We start from the raw sequence: 16,936 nt of genomic DNA on the forward strand, positions 1-16,936 counted from the left end.
GACTGTTTCAGAGTTTGCTCTTTACTTTAGAAGAAGAAGAGTTGTTTTTTATATGCCGACTTTCTCTACCACTTAAGGCAGAACCATACCAGCTTACAATCACCTTCCCTTCCCCTCCCCACCACAGACACCCTGTGAGGTAGGTGGGGCTGAGAGAGCTCCAAGAGAGCTGTGACTAGCCGAAGGTCACCCAGCTGGCTTCATGTGTAGGAGTGGGGAAACAAATCCAGTTCACCAGTTTAGTGTCCGCCGCTCACGTGGAGGAGTGGGGAATCAAACCCTGTTCTCCAGATCAGAGTCCACCGCTCCAAACTACCGCTCTTAATCACTACACCACGCTGGCTCTCCCCCATCGAAGTTTGCAGATAAGTCCCCCAAAGTTACCAGCGCACAGAAATATCCCAGAGTCCAGTGTAAGATATTTGGTTCATCAACTGCCTAAGGAAGAGTTCTATTAAAACAACAACTCCTTTCTCTTTCAATATACAAAACCATGCCAATGTATGGGTCTGGAGGTGATCCTTATTCCCCACGGGTGAGTGACTGTTTTCTACCCTGTTTCTCTCTAGCACGTTCTGATTTATTTTTGGGTCAAGCTGGGAGAGGGGCGCACAGCCCAGATTTCCCACATCCAAAACAAGATGCTCCTTTTCTGTGCAGCCTCCCATTCCTGGACATCCTAGTGTGGCTGTCTTCCTAATTTACGCACAGGACTGGAAGGAATTCTTGGCTCCTGGTCACCCAGACTCCTAAAACAACTAAGGAGGAAGAAGCCCCTCTGGGCTTTCTTCTTGGCATGCAGAAAGTCCCAGGTTCAATCCCTGACATCTCCAGTTAAAGGGGCTAGGCAAGTAGGTGATGCGAAAGACCTCTGCCTGAGACCCTGGAGAGCCACTGCTGGTCTGAGTAGGCAATACTGACTTTGATGGACTGAGGGTCTGATTCAGTATAAGGCAGCTTCATGTGTACAGGCGACACAGAAAACTAATGGATAATCTGAACCTCACAAGGACGTTTTTAAGGATAAAATGAAGCTAGGACCTCCACCTGAGAAATAAATGAAAATGATATGTTGGTCTGTGCAGATCTGTTCTGTGCACAGATTTTGCTGTAGCCAGGATGAGGGGGAAGGTTTTTGTTGCCTGTTGTTGGTTTTACAGCTGTGGCACTTAAGCTTTCTCAGGAAAAGTACTGCCAAGGGACACCCCCCCCTCCACTTCAGCCTTCCTTCTGTCAGGGACTTCTTGGGAGGGGAATTCCTTCCAGGTTTCCGGTACTTTCGCAAGTGGGCTCTCGGTTGTGGCTAGTGATATAAGCCGCACTGGGAGAGGGTGGAAACTTGCAAAGCAAAAGTAATTGCAAGTAAACGTTGGAATCTTGAAGCCAAATGGAAAAGATTCCCTTGTGAGGATGCTTCAGAGAGTACCTGAAAGGAAGATGAGTTCCCCCCACACACACACACACACATGCACGCACACATGTGCCATCAAGAAAAAGAAGGGGCCATCTTAAATTAGCAAACACGTTATATACAATAATTTTTAAGAACTCCCCTTTTTTGTGTATAACCTTTTCTTTTCAGTGGGATCATCTAACATTCAAGGTCATCTTCATTTTGGGTAAATACATAAACAATTTCCCAGTCACTTTTCTTAAAAACGTGAGCCACTCATGCCCAGGGGAAAAATTATGGCAGTTCCAGCTTCCATATTTCTGAGCCGGGAGGATTTAAACAAAATTCTGTAAACTCTGGTTTTTAAGGGATTGAGCCGTGAACTTGGACGGAGTGATAACAGGATGTATCTGCCTTCTGATGTGCCGGAAAACTTGTTCCATGGTGGTAAAATACTGGCAAGACAGAGTCCAAGGTGTGCTGCTTGTTCAGAAAGTGTACAGCTGGATGCTTAGGAGAAGGTCCAGTGGAGTGGAACAGCTGTTCACCATTCATTTTGCTGTGTCCTATGCCACATTCTGAACCACAATGCTATTTTTGTATGATTTCTGTCAAATGGTCCTGCCCTGTTTGCAGCCCACCCAATGACCCATCCCCCCTCTGCCCACTCCTGTTCTCCAGTCCCAATAAGGAAAATGTCAAATCATGAAAAAAAGCAAAGCCGTAAACCGCATTCGCATGTCACAGTAAACTGTGGTTTGCTGAATTAATGACTGACGGTTAGCCTACTAGATTTAAGTGGACCCCATCTTGTATATAAATCACAATTTGTCTGTTCAATTACTGCATTGTCTCCAAGACACTAGCCCTGCCTCCCCAACCCTCAATTGTGGCTTTCCCCATTTCTGTTAACAGTGCAGTATCCATATGTCTTGACCATCTTTCACAATGGCCTTCAGCAGATGATGAGAGGGAGGGCATCTTGGCCATCTTCTGGGTATGGAGTAGGATTCACTGTGTGTGTGTGTGTGTGTGTTTGTGTGTGTGTGTGCGGGGGGAAGGTAGTTGTGAATTTCCTGCATTGTGCAGGGGTTGGGCTAGATGACCCTGGTGGCCCCCTTCCAACTCTATGATTCTATGATGCAGAGGGGTAAAGTAGCCACTGCCCTCTTGAATGGGGTGCCATGTGTGTGCAACGCCCCTGCTGGTTACAGAGGTGTTGGTGGTATAGGCTGCTCTCCTATATCCCCATTAGTGATGTGAGGTGTATTTTCTTTCCTTTTTTTCTGCATCCTCTCCCCCAAAAAAACCTCTTAGTCACTCGTAGCCATGGTTCCTATCGCAAAAGAACTGAAGACTTAAGCTCTGTCAAATTCCATCTTTGATAATATTCTCTGCTTATCTAAACTCATCATGCCGTGTCAGTTTATTTTTTGAGCCTTTTCCCTCCTGTTGAATTATTTCGTGGTATCACACTTAAAGAGTCGCAGAGTTTTATCTCTTGAGGTAGTGGGGTTGGTCTTTCTCCCCCCCCCCCAACCCGGTGCCCAGCGATCACAGAAATTAATTCCTCAGCACACAGCCTCAATTTCAGCTGCTGGCGTATAATCTTTTTTCCGATGAAAAGCATATTTCCACAAACGTTAAGAGACTTTGTTGTGAAGATAATGCCACCCTTAGAATTGTTGGCTGTAAAGAAGATACGGAGACAGAGCGCTGTTGCTCGACTCTGCTGTTCTCTGCCCCCCCCTTCTTTTTAACTTCTGCAACAATTAGGTATTAAAGCAACAAGAGGAGAAGAGCTCGCAATATCTTCAGCGTGTGGATTATTCACAGATATGCCTCTTGGCAGAACAGCATGTTCGTTTCCAGAGAGGGAAGTGAGATAGAAAAGAAGAACCGCAGCCAGTGGAGGCTGAGCAGCATCTCGGGAGCCACCTGCAGCTCCTGGGCAGTTCAAGAAACGGGGTGGAAACAGAGCTAAAAAGAGGTTTATTTGCTTGCCATGGGGATGGAGTGACAACGTCCTCTGTCTCGCTCTCTTTCCTATCCTAGTTGCACAGCAGGATTGAGGGAGACGGGAAAGAGGGTGACCAGGGAGCGTTGCGATTTGCAGCCGCTGGCCGGGGGCACAGGTTCCAGGACGACCGAGGGCTTGACAGTGTGGCAGCATGGAAGGGGCAGGTGAGCACAAGCCAAAGGCTGCCTGATATAGTCTGTGGGCTTTCCTGTTATGGAGATTGGGGGCTCAGCCCACCAGTGCTGGCGCAGCTGCATGCTGTGACTTCTGTGCTCCTGACCTATATGGTCCTGCACAAGAGCAGAGCGTGGTACATTCAACTGTTGAAGTTAAGGGTGGGGAGTGCTGTAGTGAATGCCTTGTGTGTATGCTTGTGCCGTCAAGTCATAGCTGACGTATGACGACCCCGTAGGGTTTTCAAGGCAGGAGGCGTTTGGAGGTGGTTTGCCATTGCCTGCCTCTGTGTGGGCTGAGAGAGTTCTGAGAGAACTGTGATTGGCCCAAGGTCATCCAGCAGTATTGTCCAAGGCTTTCACGGTCAGAGTTCATTGGTTCTTGTAGGTTATCTGGGCTGTGTAACCGTGGTCTTGGTATTTTCTTTCCTGACGTTTCACCAGCAGCTGTGGCAGGCATCTTCAGAGGAGTAACACTGAAGGACAGAGTCTCATCAGAGAGAATCATCAGAGAGACACTGTCCTTCAGTGTTACTCCTCTGAAGATGCCTGCCACAGCTGCTGGTGAAACGTCAGGAAAGAAAATACCAAGACCACGGTTACACAGCCCGGATAACCTACAAGAACCAAAGTCATCCAGCAGGTTTCATGGGGAAGAATGGGGACTGCTCCCCTGGAGGTGGTTCTTATTCGCCATAGGCAACCAACCACTGAAGGAGGCCAGGTGCTTGGATTGGATTGTGGCAATGGTTTGTCAGCTCACACAGTTGCCGGTTGCTTTCCTGGTTCAAATTTAGAAGGCTCTTTATGACTGTCTAGTACATTTTTTGTTATCCTGCAATTCCTGCAGTGAGAACAGGGTGGCATGCATTGTTCTCCTTTCCTCCGTTTTCACAGCAACCCTGTGAGGCGGGTTAGGCTGACAGTCTCCCATGTGCCTAGTCTTCCATGTCCGCTGACTGCTACCAAACTAACTCTTCAATTAGACTAGAACCCCAAAACCTTTGGGCCCAGGGTAGAATCGTAGAGTTTGAAGGGACCACCAGGGTCATCTAGTCCAACCCCCTGCACAATGCAGGAAATTCATAACTACCTTCCTCCCACACCCCCAGTGACCCCTACCTACTCCATGCCCAGAAGATGGCCAAGATGCCCTCCCTCTCATGATCTGCCTGTGGTCACAGAATCAGCATTGCTGACAGATGGCCCTCTAGCCTCTTCTTAAAAACCTCCAGGGAAGGCGAGCTCACCACCTCCCGAGGAAGCCTGTTCCACTGAATCATAGAGTTGGAAAAGGACCACGAGGGTCATCTAGTCCAACCCCCTGCACAATGCAGGACATTCACAACTACCTCCCCCCCACACGCCCAGTAACCCCTACTCCATGCCCAGAAGATGGCCAAGGTGCCCTGCCTCTGGTGATCTGCCTAAGGTCATAGAGTCAGCATTGCTGGCAGATGGCCATCTAGCCTCTGCTTAAAAACTTCCAGGGAAGGAGAGTTCACCACCTCCCGAGGAAGCCTGTTCCACTGAGGAACCGCTCTGACTGTTAGAACTTAAGGTTAGTACTTAAGGTGCCACTTGCTCCTTGGAGACCTATGCGTTGATGCCAGTTGAGGTTCAGTGGATGGCTTTGAGAGGCGGGATCTTCAGCCATGATGCCCAGTCCACGGAGTTTCTTCCCTAGTAACGTTTTGCTGCCAGGTCAAATCTATTCTTTCTAGAAGAGCTATAAAGGGCTCTTTCCATATTTTAATGGTTATTTGTTGGGTTTTGCCTGTTTATCTTGGTAGGTCATTCATCTGGCTTGTTGTAATTTGATTATATATTCTGCATCTCTGTTGGTGTTTATACGTTTGAAGTTTTGTGGCTGTGGGTTTTTGCTGTTTTCTTTTTTTGTTGTTGTTACCTGCCTTGAGAATGAACCTCCCCTCCCCCTGCTTTTTCATTCATGAGGTGGAGTACAAATATTGCAATATAAATACATGCTGGCATCTTGTTTGCTTAATTCATGGCATTTGGGGGAGATTTTGTAGGGGGAGTACAACAAATAATCTCCTATCCTCGTGGCGCAGAGTGGTAAGCTGCAGTACTGCAGTCCAAGCTCTGCTCATGACCTGAGTTCGATCCCAACGGAAGTTGGTTTCAGGTAGCCGGCTCAAGGTAAAATGAGTACCCAGCTTGCTGGGGGTAAAGGGAAGATGACTGGGGAAGGCACTGGCAGACCACCCTGTAAACAAAGTCTGCCTAGTCAACATCAGGATGTGACTTCACCCCATGGGTCAGGAATGACCCGGTGCTTGCACAGGGGACCTTTACCTTTATCTCCTATCCCACTCACTGTCATGGTGGGAATTGTGGTATTGTGGTGCCTTGGTTTTCTTCTCAAACAGAAGCAAAAAGGTGTTCGTTCCTCTGGATTTTTAAAAGCAGTTTTGCTGCAAGAGATTTTGGCTGTTTTCCTCACTCGTTTGTGATGACTTTGTGACCTGGTTTCCGTGTCATCTTAATTAAGAGGTAGCTCTGACTTAGCTTGTTTTCATGACACAGTGCCCCATGGGAGTCACCATTAAGTTTTGTCCAGTGCTCTTCTGTTATACAACATAATTCACGGTTTCTATTTCTTTGTGTCAAATTATATTTTGTATAGTACGCTTCCTTGTATTTCTCTTATCATATGAGTTTTATCTGATATGCTCTGTTGGTTATTTTTTTTTGCCGAGATGAAGAGACTGATTGCAGTATATTTAAAATGAAATCTTTTTTTTTTTTTACAGATTGTGTATACATTGAGAGTCGCCGACCAAACACCCCATACTTCATCTGTAGCATTCAAGACTTCAAACTGGTAAGTGCTGATCCCCATTTTTTAAAAAGGATGTCCTTACACCTATTTCTCCTTGGAGGGTACCTTTTTGTAACTTGTCAAAGAGTACCATCTTCTGGGCATGGAGTATGGGTCACTGGGCGTGTGTGTGTGTGGGGGGAGGTAATTTGGAATTCCCTGCATTGTGCAGGGGGTTGGACTAGATGACCGTGGTGGTCCCTTCCAACTCTGTGATTCTACCATTGTTATTACCAAGGCATGTCTGGCATAGCTGCTGTCTGTGGTTTTGGTTCTTGTGACCTGTTTGTTGTCATGGCTCTCACAATGACCCCATTATCAGCTCGGATGTCAGGACCTTGAACGTGGGTTGCCATGTAGGCTTTACTTGGTCCATTTGGGACTGGATAGCTCGTCAGCCACAAGTTACTGCAGGAAAATAGGTTTGGGGAGGGGCTGTGGCTCAGTGGTAGAGTGCTTGGTGGGCAGAAGGTCCCAGGTTCAATCCACGGCATCTCCAGTTAAAGGGGCTAGGCAAGTAGGTGAAAGTCCCTGCCTGAGCCCCTGGAGAACCTCTGCCGGTCTGAGTAGACAATACTGACTATGATGGACCAAGGGTCTGATTCAGTGTAAGGCAGCTTCATGTGTTCATATGTGTTCATGTGATTGTTATAATCATACATTGTGTTGCACTTCCACCGTCTACACAGCTTGGATTCCACTGTGTAGAGTCTTTGGATAGTGTGTGTTTGTGTATGAGTGTGTGGGAGGGATTTTTGTTTGCCTGGCTCCACTCGGGCAGTTATGTTTGGCCTCCAAACCTGTCTTCAATCTATGGTTTTGAAGACAATCTCTGCTTTTTGGGTCTGGGCCCTTGAGACCCAAAATCGTGCTGTCACGAGCATGCACAAACTAGGAACGACTGCATGGTTTGAGCCTGCATACGTTTGAGTTTTGAGCACAGGTATTACCCCTGAAATGTGGCCAACCAACAGGCCTGGCGTTGGGACACGAGTGGTTCTGCATACTTAGACTTCTCTGAAAGTTTTGTCTCCCCGTCCTAGCCTTACCCTGTATTTTATGCAATTCCATCCCAGCCTGTGGATGGAATGCACCTCCCCCCTTTCTCTTCACTGAGCCATTAAGCCTGTCTTCAAGGCCCCTTTAACAGAAAGCCTCCTCAGCTGGCCTTGCCTTGCAGTCCTCTGCTGCTCCCTGACTGTTCTCCTTCCTGTCTCATCTCTAGTAGTATTTCATTAGCTGCAGAGTTTGTCCGTGCCCCTTTCTAGCAACAAGACTGCAAGCAATGCAGTTAGCTGAATGTGGCCCACCTACCATGGGTGGTGGCCTTCTGGGGACTTGATAAATCACCTGCTTTGGGGGCCTTCCTGTAACTGCAGAGGTGGGGAGGTGGTCAACATCTGGCAGGCTTTAGTCCATTGCTGCTAAACTCTACAGTATCAGAGGAGCATGCCCATTATATTAGGTGCTGTGAAACATGGGCAGGATGCTGCTGCAGTCATCTTGTTTGTGGGCTTCCTAGAGGCCCCTGGTTGGCCACTGTGTGAACAGACTATTGGACTTGATGGACTTTGGTTTGGTCCAGCAGGGCCTTTATGTTCTTATGGAGGATAGAGCTATTCATGGCTACTGGTCAAACTCAATACTAGTCATGATGCACACCTATTCTCTCCAGGATCAGAGGAGGATTATATCATATCATATCATATCATATCATATCATATCATATCATATCATATCATATCATATATCATATGCTGTGAAACACAGGCAGGACAATGCTGCTGCAGTTGTCTTGTTTGTGGGCTTCCTAGAAGCACCTGGTTGGCCACTGTGTGAACCGACTATTGGACTTGATGGACCTTGGTCTGATCCAGCAGGGCTTTTCTGATGTTCTTATGTGTTTGCCTTTGGTCAGTTAAAAAGCTTGTGGAATGCAAGGGGCTGACAGTTTTGCATCCTCAGGCATAAGATGTTGGCATCTCCTCAAACCTTTCAAGGAGACCACAGAGGCCTTATGCACTGAGCTAGACTGGTGGGGAGGGCATGGACTTAGAACAAACTCTCCTTTTTACTTGCAAAGAAGTTATTGAGCTGCAATTTGTTTAGTTTTTTTAACCACTTCAAAGAGAGAATGTGGCCCTCTGCTGTTGAGATGCAAGGTATATTCCTGTATACTTCTTTGTGGTATATACCCAGAGGGCTCTGTGCCTGTCGCAGGAGAGACATCTACTCTCAGCTGTAGCTGTCTACGAGAGCCACGGCCAGAGCTGGAGGCAGCCTTATGTAAAAGCTTCGATTCTGGTTGCTTTGAGGTCGGAAAGGGATAGTTTTTAGCCTAAATAATGCACACAATTTGGATGGCATGTTATACATCCATGTAAATCTCCATCTGTTTCTACCAGAGCCTCTCTTTCCTATCTCCTCCTCCCGCTCCCTTCTGGTGAATTTTGTAAGTAGAATGTGCTTCCTTTCCTTGGTTACTTTGACAGCCTGTTTCAATATTTATGTGTCTGCTATTTTTACCCCCTGGAGATTGCAATTATGTACCGTTTCTCTCACAGGTAATTTCTCACATCCTTCTGATTTTTGGAGTCAGTCCAGCCTCCTGTTTTTTAAAAGTGTTTTTGTTGCTGCTGCTGCCGCCGCCACCTTTGGGTTTTCTTCCTTCTCCTCCTTCTCTCTAGCAAATTCAGTATTACTATGCTGTTGAACAATACACTGGTATTAAGGAAAAAGTGACAGCTTTTAAGCTACCGAGCTCTAATAACGCTTTAAGTCCCATTTATGCAATTTTGCACATTAGCAGGTGCTTTCGTGTTCAAGAGGAGCTGCTCCCACAAAAAAACGTTGAATTACGGCGCGATGGCTGCCATTCCGGGCAGAAGTTCCTGCTGAGCCACAGTAATTGCTTAGAGTATTAGCAGCAGTAAAAGCCGAAGCTTCTGTTGTCGGTACTGGTCTGGTACAACACATTAAAGCTGTCTGCAAAACAGCGTGGGAAGCAGAGCGCAATATGTTTTAGTACCTCTGTGTCTATCTCTCTTTTTTTGTTTTTTGTTTATAAACCCAACAACCTCGTAGCGTGCCTTACATCTCTTGCTTTTAGGCTTTGCGTTTAGCTCAGGCTGGCGCTGACGTAGAACGCCGACAATAATGCTGCCATTTCTCTTTTATGGAGGGTCTGTATGGACGGCCCTGCGGCTTCCTTCTCTCCCCCCGTCCCCCAAGAGCTTTAAATCTCTTGAGGGTCTTCTCTGTAAAACTAGAGCCGGTGTGATGTAAATGGGAGTGTTGGATGAAGACTTTTGAAAACCCGTCTTCAAATCCTCACTTAGCCATAAAGGTTCCCTATGTAACCTCGGTGTCAGTCGCCAGTGGTCAGCTGAACCCACCTTACAAGGGCAGTGGAGAAGATAAAAAATGGAAGGGGAAACCATGTAGTCCCCCTTCCTCCCCTGAGCTCCTTGGAGCAAGGAAAGGATATGAAATGTAATTAGCTAAACAGAGTTGAAGAGCCAGTGCAGTGTAGCAGTTAAGAGCTCGATGCTAATCTGGAGAGCTGGATTCGATTCCCCACTCTTCCACGTGAAGCCTGCTGGGTGACTGACAGCCAGTCACAGTTCTCTTAGAACTCTCTCAGCCCACAGGGAGGCAGACAGTGACAAATCACCATTGCTTGCCTTGAAAATCCTATGGGGTCGCCATAAGTTAGCTGTGACTTGAGGGCACACACACACACAAACATTAGAATTAGACAAAACCTTGGACTGTCAGCTGAGTTAAAAAATAATTGATAATTATCTTTTTAAAGATAATTCTAATTGATTAAATGTAAGTACATTTGTGTGTTGGAACAACTTCAATGCAGGGGCCTTTCCCCCTAATCTGGGTATAGCAGTGGCCTGACCACAGTTAGCAGATCCAGAATGTGCAAGGTGCGTGCATACTTCCTTGGCCGTGTTAATCTCTCCTCCCCCCCGCCCCCATTCCCTGGGTTAGCACTAGCCATGGTAAAAACATTTAGCCTGCATAGTCTCTAAAGGTGGTTAGCTTTGAAAACTGAGTTAAAAGCAGGCTTACAAACAGCCGTCAATGTTTAGGACCAAACACTATGTCTGCAGCCATCCTTTGAGATCCTGATTGGGGGGGGGGGTTATGTGTAGAACCACTTACCATTTCATAAACAAAAGCTGCCACTCACTGTTGAAAGAAAAAGCTTCTGTTTTTCTGCTGATGAAAATAGTATGCAAATTGTGGATTTCTTGTCAGCAAAATATACAAATGAGTCGCAGCCGTTCAGCTTGGGACGTGTGTCAAAATCTCCTGCCGCCCGGCTCCAAGACAGCATAGTTGCTCCATTCAGTTCTTCTCAGCTGATGCTATCTCCTGGTTGGCTGGAAACCATCAGGTGGGCATTCCAGAGGGGTGATACCGTACCCTTTCCCTTCTCATATTTGCTTTTGCTGCTCTTCTGCCTTGTTTTGGGGATTCTGAAAATGGGTAGAGGATTGCGCTCTCCCCCTTCCCCATATTTTTGCCTCCCTTTCTCCATGCCAAATTCCAGCAAGAAAACACCATTTGTAGTTAGCTCTCAGCTACAAAGCAAATCTGTCAGCATCTGTCAGCAATGCAGATGATGAGAGGGGAGGGCACCTGGGCCATCTTCTGGCCATGGAGTAGGGGTCACTGGGGGTGTGGTGGGGAGGTTGTTATGAATTTCCTGCATTGTGTAGGGGGTTGGACTAGATTACCCTGGTGGTCCCTTCCAACTCTATGATTCTATGAAATAGATCGGGGTGGGGGGGAACCAACTTTTGAAATGTCACCAGCCAATTAAGTAATCGCCATCACGGGTCTTAATAAATGACAAATGGTTGGCAGCATCGATGAGAGCCCTTTTCATTAGCAGCAGGACTTTTAAGCTGATGTTGAAGTATTTGTGGGGCATGGGAGATAAAGGACTTGAGCCGTCACTCTATATTTTCTGCCAGACAGTGGCCCAAGAGTACCAGGATGGCCTTGGATTCAATTCGCAACACTTCCAGCTGAAGCATCTCAGCGGGGGTAGGGTTGTGTGGTCCTGTGCGGTTCAGAACTGGCAGTATTACACCCTTTGCCTGTTCAGGGTAAGGCAGTAGCTCCTTATATGAGAATATACTTTGAATTTTTAAAAAAATTTTTTACCTTCAAGCTGCAGCTGACTTATGGCAATCCTGTAGGGTTTTTAAGGCAAAGTATGTTCAGAGATGGTTTGCTTGCCGCTGCATCATAACCCTGGTATTCCTTGGAGGTCTATCCAAGTACTAACCAGGGCATCTACAAGTGCCAAGTGCTGAGCCTGGCAGCTGGTTGGCAGGATAGCCTTATTGCTCCTGAAGGCAGTCCAGTTTGAGAAGGGAGAGGAGTGAAACCCTGGGAGTATCCTTTCAAGGCGGTTGCCCCAAAGCCTTCAGCAATGCCCTGGAGTCTTGATAGGCAGAAAAGTGGAGTCTTGGGCCTGGTTAAACACCTTCATTTGGAGAGCTTTGCACTCTTTCCCTCTTCCGCCTCAGGCTCTGCTTTCCTGCTGTTGCCTTCCAGCCTGTTCTTCTTTTTTGCATAACATTAGCGGCTTGTGCTGCATTTTTCACCACGTTTCTCCCTTGCTCATTAACCGCTGGCCTGATTGTAAATTTTTGCTCATTACATTGGCTCTCCCTGCAAACTTTTGCCTCGGCATCAGTTGTGTGTGTGCCTGGAATCGATCATCCCGGTTTCTCCATTTAGGCTCTCGCAAATCTTTTTTTCCCACAGATGTAAACGTAAAGATGATTTGCTTGTCCTCTCATTAGCTGTTCTCAGTTGTGTCTGAAATTGGGGTGGGGGCAGAATACCAGAGGAGGCCTTTAAATTTCTTGGTACCCAGCTCAGCAGAGAAGCGATGTTATTGATTGCTTTCTAAGGGCACCGCAGGCTGCCAAAACCATTTTCATCTGATCTGAACCAGATCCCATTGGCGAAGCTCCCTCTGTGCACAGAGATCTAATAAATTCCCTCAATTTGCCAATCCTAATTCAGTGTAATGATGGAGAGCGGCTGGAGGAGGCTAAAATTGATTCCAGGATCCCAGACAGGAGTACTGACTTTCCTTGCAGTAACATGCCAGATGGTTGTCACTGTTTTTAAAAATTAATTTGGCTTTTGCATGATGGCGCTGATTGCATGGTAACTAGGACCGTCACTTTGATCAAGGAAATCTTGAACACTCATGAACACACATGAAGCTGCCTTATACTGAATCAGACCCTGGGTCCATCAAAGTAGCACTGTCTACTCAAACCGGTAGCGGCTCTCCAAGGTCTCAGGCAGAGGTTTTTGACATCACCTACTTGCCTAGTCCTTTTTAACTGGAGATGCTGGGGATTGAACCTGGGACCTGCTGCGTGCCAAGCAGATGCTCTACCACTGAGCCACAGTCTCTCCCCTTAGTCCAATAATTTCATAAATTTGCCAGTTAATTAAATCAGCATAAATATGGACATTTCAGGGAGGCTTACTCCTGAGGAAGTCTGCCCAGGTGTGGCAGCCCACTGCAGTCCTTCTAGCTGGAAGGACGATTTAGTTCCTTCCCCCCCCACCTTCCTCAGGTGACTCCTCCCAAGTGTAAGAATCAGGGTGAGGGTTCAAAGCTCCTTCTCCCTGTCCTCAAGCATTAAGAGAGTGGAAGGAAAATGGCAGCCCAGATTCAGAAAGGAGAAAAGAGAGACAAGAGAGAAGGGGCATACCTCTTATAAAATAAAGTGGCTGAGTTGCTAAGGGTGGATGCCCATTGGCCTTTATGAAGATTTTAATGAAATGTGCCAGGGTTCTTTTCGAATTCTCCTTTTTCAGCGTGGCGTAGTGTTTAAGAGCGGAGGTTTGGAGTGGTGGACTCTGATCTGGAGAACCGGGTTTGATTCCCCACTCCTCCACATGAGCGGCGGAGGCTAATCTGATGAACTGGATTTGATTCCCCACTCCTCCACACGAAGCCAGCTGGGTGACCTTGGGCTAGTCACAGCTCTCTCAGCCCCACCTACCTCACAGGGTGTCTGTTGTGGGGAAGGGAAGGTGATTGTAAGCTGGTTTGAGTCTCCCTCTTTGTGGCTTGCTTACTAGAGTGGCAGGGCACCCCCGAGTGGTTCCAAATGAGCCACCTGGAGAGGAAATTCATGAGTACCTCTGAGCTTTTCCTGTGTGTGTGTGTGCGTGTGTGTGTGTGTGTGTAACTTTGATTTTGTTGCACCTGTGTTTCCTATTGGTGGCAGGAACACACTACCCTTATGTTGGTTGTGGGTTGCTTACAGTTACCTGTCTGTAGACGTGGTGCTCAAGGCAGCAACCTTGTTTTAAGGGGCCTGTAGGGGAATTGTATGAATGCAAAGCAGGTGCCGCACAGGCTCTCTGGGCTTGCAGGGTTGCTGCTGCAATGTTAATTTGCCTGGCGCACTTTCCGATGGTTGAAAATTATGTACAGCACACCCAAAGAAGAAAAAGTCCTGGAGAACCGCAGAAACAAGGCAAATGCTATGATCAGTCACTATGTCCTGCTTCCCTCCCACCTCAATTTAATTTCAAAAGCCATATTGTTACTTGATTTAGTTTTAAGCTTTTATTGGGGTGTTTTAATGTGTTATATTTATCTCTATATGTATTTATATGACTTATTGTATGTATCTGGTTGGAAGCCATCCTGAGCCTGGTGATGCCGGGGTGGCCGGGGTATAAGTTCAGTCAATAACAACAATAACAGTAATTTGAATTTGTAAAGTCACTTCTTTTTGTACAAATGCAGTTTGCGTAATTACTAGGCCAACCCTTATACACACAGTCTCCCATCATACGAGCCAAAGGCCCATCTAGACCAGCAGGCTGTCTCCGACGACGGTCAGCCAGATGCCCAGGGGAGTTTCCAGGCAGTGTAGCAAGGCGACTGTTCTGCCCCATTATTTGCCCAGCCACAACTGGTATTCAGAGAGAGATGACTCTTATTTATTTTGAATATTGATAATCCCACCTTTCTCTAGACAGACAGTTGGGACTCGAGGATGGTAACAACAAAATTAAAACAATCACACATGTTCATCACAGACAGCTAAAATAAAGAACACACCTACTACAAAGAGCAACTACCACTACTAGAACAAACCGGTAAACAGACCAGCAGTTCGTTTTAAAGCTGGTAGCTTACCTTGTGTGGGCAGATTCCTTAGGCTCACTATGGGTTAACTCGTGCTACCTCTCTGTATGGATTTGGGTATCCTCACATGCAGTTGTACCTCCAACATGGCTGAGCTTATTGTGTTTGCTATGTCCTGTGCCCCTCTCTTCCATTAGAAGCATTCGGAGCAGCCTGCTTTTGCTTGCTGATCTTACTTGTGTCCTGATTCTTACCTTTGGCACCCCTTAATCCCGCCCCCCATTTAAGATAGCAAACAACCTGATCGGTTTTGCTCGCAGCCTTTCTTAAGGCTGGTGTGATGTGTTGCGCTTGCCGTGTCTCAAGGAGGAGCAGTAGATTTAAGCTTTTTTGGCTCTGTAATTTATTAACTCCAGCCTTAATTGGTATGGAGCTGAGCTTGCTTGCAAAGCTTCCTTTCCTTATCTGGATTAATTGTGGAGGAGTTGAACTCTTGCTGGCTGCTGAGCCTTCCCTTTCGTTAACTTCCGCCGTAACATGAATATCAGCCTCCCAGATTACTCATTCGCAGCCTGTTTCGAGGTGAGGGTTGACCTGTGGCATGGTGCCCCCAGCCCTGGTTAAGCAGGCTTAGCTATGGCCTGATGTTTGGAACGGACCTACTGAAATCAGCCAGCAAACCAGGCTGCGAAACCCGTGGGTTGAAATGAGTTTGCCAAGCTGCGGTTTGTGGCTCAACGCTGCATCTGAATAGTTACAACCACACCTCCACTTCCAGAGGCTGCCACACCACTGTGAGGGAAGCAAAGGCTGAACAGCAAAAGCAGACCAGCAGCTCAGAGCCATGGCTTGCCTGTGGCCTGTGGCCTGTTGGGAAGCTGAAACTCTTGGCTGCGTGCAGATGTTATCCCCTTGTATGCAACGTGGGGATTAAAGGCGTCCTGATTTAGCGGACAACTGCGGTTTGTTGCAACATCCAGATTGGCCTGTTCTGTTGTGTTCTCTTGCTTACAAAATAGGATTCTTTAGAAACTGAGATTTGTCTGTGTTTGCAGCTGCCCAAGAGGACCATAGGCTGAGGGACTTGGTGAAAACAGAGTTGAAGTTGAAGCCTGGCGAGAGGAACTCCCCGTGAGCAGGACTGTAATCCAAATCCTCCTTGTAAATTAATGAACGAGCTAATATGGATATTAGTTCCATTGTAAGAAGACTTGATTGACCCCAATCTTGTCAGATCTCAGAAGCCAAGCTGGGTCAGCCTTGGCTAGTACTTGGACGGGAGACCACCAGGGAAGTCCAGGGTCACTTTGTGGAGGCAGGCAGTGGCAAACCACCTCTGAATGATCCTTTCCTTGAAAACCCTGCAGGGTCGCCATAAATCGGCTGCAGAACGACAGCCCTTTCCACCATTATTTTATTTTATTTTTACACACATACACACACAGACACACGCATGCTCTTTCTTTAAAGTAGAGCCAGCATGTGTGATCTGACTGTGAAATATCTCCCTTTCCCCCTTGTTAGCTGTTTGCCTTTCCCAGCAGCTTTTGCTATAAGGGAATATTATTGAGGATCCTTGCTTTAAGAGCAGCTTTCTCTGGGCTGCCATCTGCTCCTTTTAACTTAATCCTGCAGCGAACTGAAGGCATATTCAATTTGCGGGCAACGGGAAACACGATTACAGTAACATGGAGTTGATATAAACATGGTGTTTCTAACTTCATTTCAGAGCCCAGAGCAGGGAGGGAGGAAAAGCAGCTTGCGAGAGAGGAGGGCTTTAAAGCTCCGCTGAAGGTTGTGGTACATCATTGCTTGGTGATGACAACCTGGGGGGAGGGGGTGCCTTTGTCAGCTCATGCACACACACACAAACACACACACACTCTCCCTCTCTCTCTCTCTCTCTCACACACACACACACACTCAGCTTCTCAGCTGTAGAACTGGGAGTGCAAGAAGCAACCTTTTGGCAAATATTTCAGTTGTGGGCTCCTGGGGGAGCTGGAGCTCAGTCCCTGGAGGGGCCGTGGCTCAGTGGCAGAGCCTGCTTGGCATGGAGAAAGCCCCAGGTTCAATCCCCGGCATCTCCAGTTAAAGAGACTAGGCAATTAGGTGATGTGAAAGACCCCTGCCTGAGACCCTGGAGAGCCGCTGCCAGTCTGAGTAGACAATACTGACTCCGATGGACCAAGGGTCTGATTCAGTACAAGGCAGCATCATGTGTTCATGACGTGTCTTTCCCCATCATCTTAGTCCCATAGCTTTGCCTGCTTCTTCTCTTTGGATGGGGTTAGACAACTGGTTATCCCTCATGTTCCAGTGACTTTGCAACGTGCTTCGGGGC

The 16,936-nt window shown here is 47.2% G+C and overlaps 1 protein-coding gene across 3 annotated transcripts in view; it reads left to right on the plus strand.

The window, feature by feature from the left end:
- Window positions 1–16,936, plus strand: part of RERE (arginine-glutamic acid dipeptide repeats) — a 326,934-nt gene that overhangs the window by 142,014 nt on the left and 167,984 nt on the right. For all 3 annotated transcript variants that reach the window (XM_056865253.1, XM_056865254.1, XM_056865255.1), the window contains exon 3: window positions 6,364–6,434. In XM_056865253.1, the coding sequence (XP_056721231.1) occupies window positions 6,364–6,434 (71 nt within the window). The remainder of the gene's footprint in view (window positions 1–6,363; window positions 6,435–16,936) is intronic.

Source organism: Euleptes europaea, chromosome 19, assembly GCF_029931775.1.
Source record: "Euleptes europaea isolate rEulEur1 chromosome 19, rEulEur1.hap1, whole genome shotgun sequence".
Classification (NCBI taxonomy): domain Eukaryota; kingdom Metazoa; phylum Chordata; class Lepidosauria; order Squamata; family Sphaerodactylidae; genus Euleptes; species Euleptes europaea.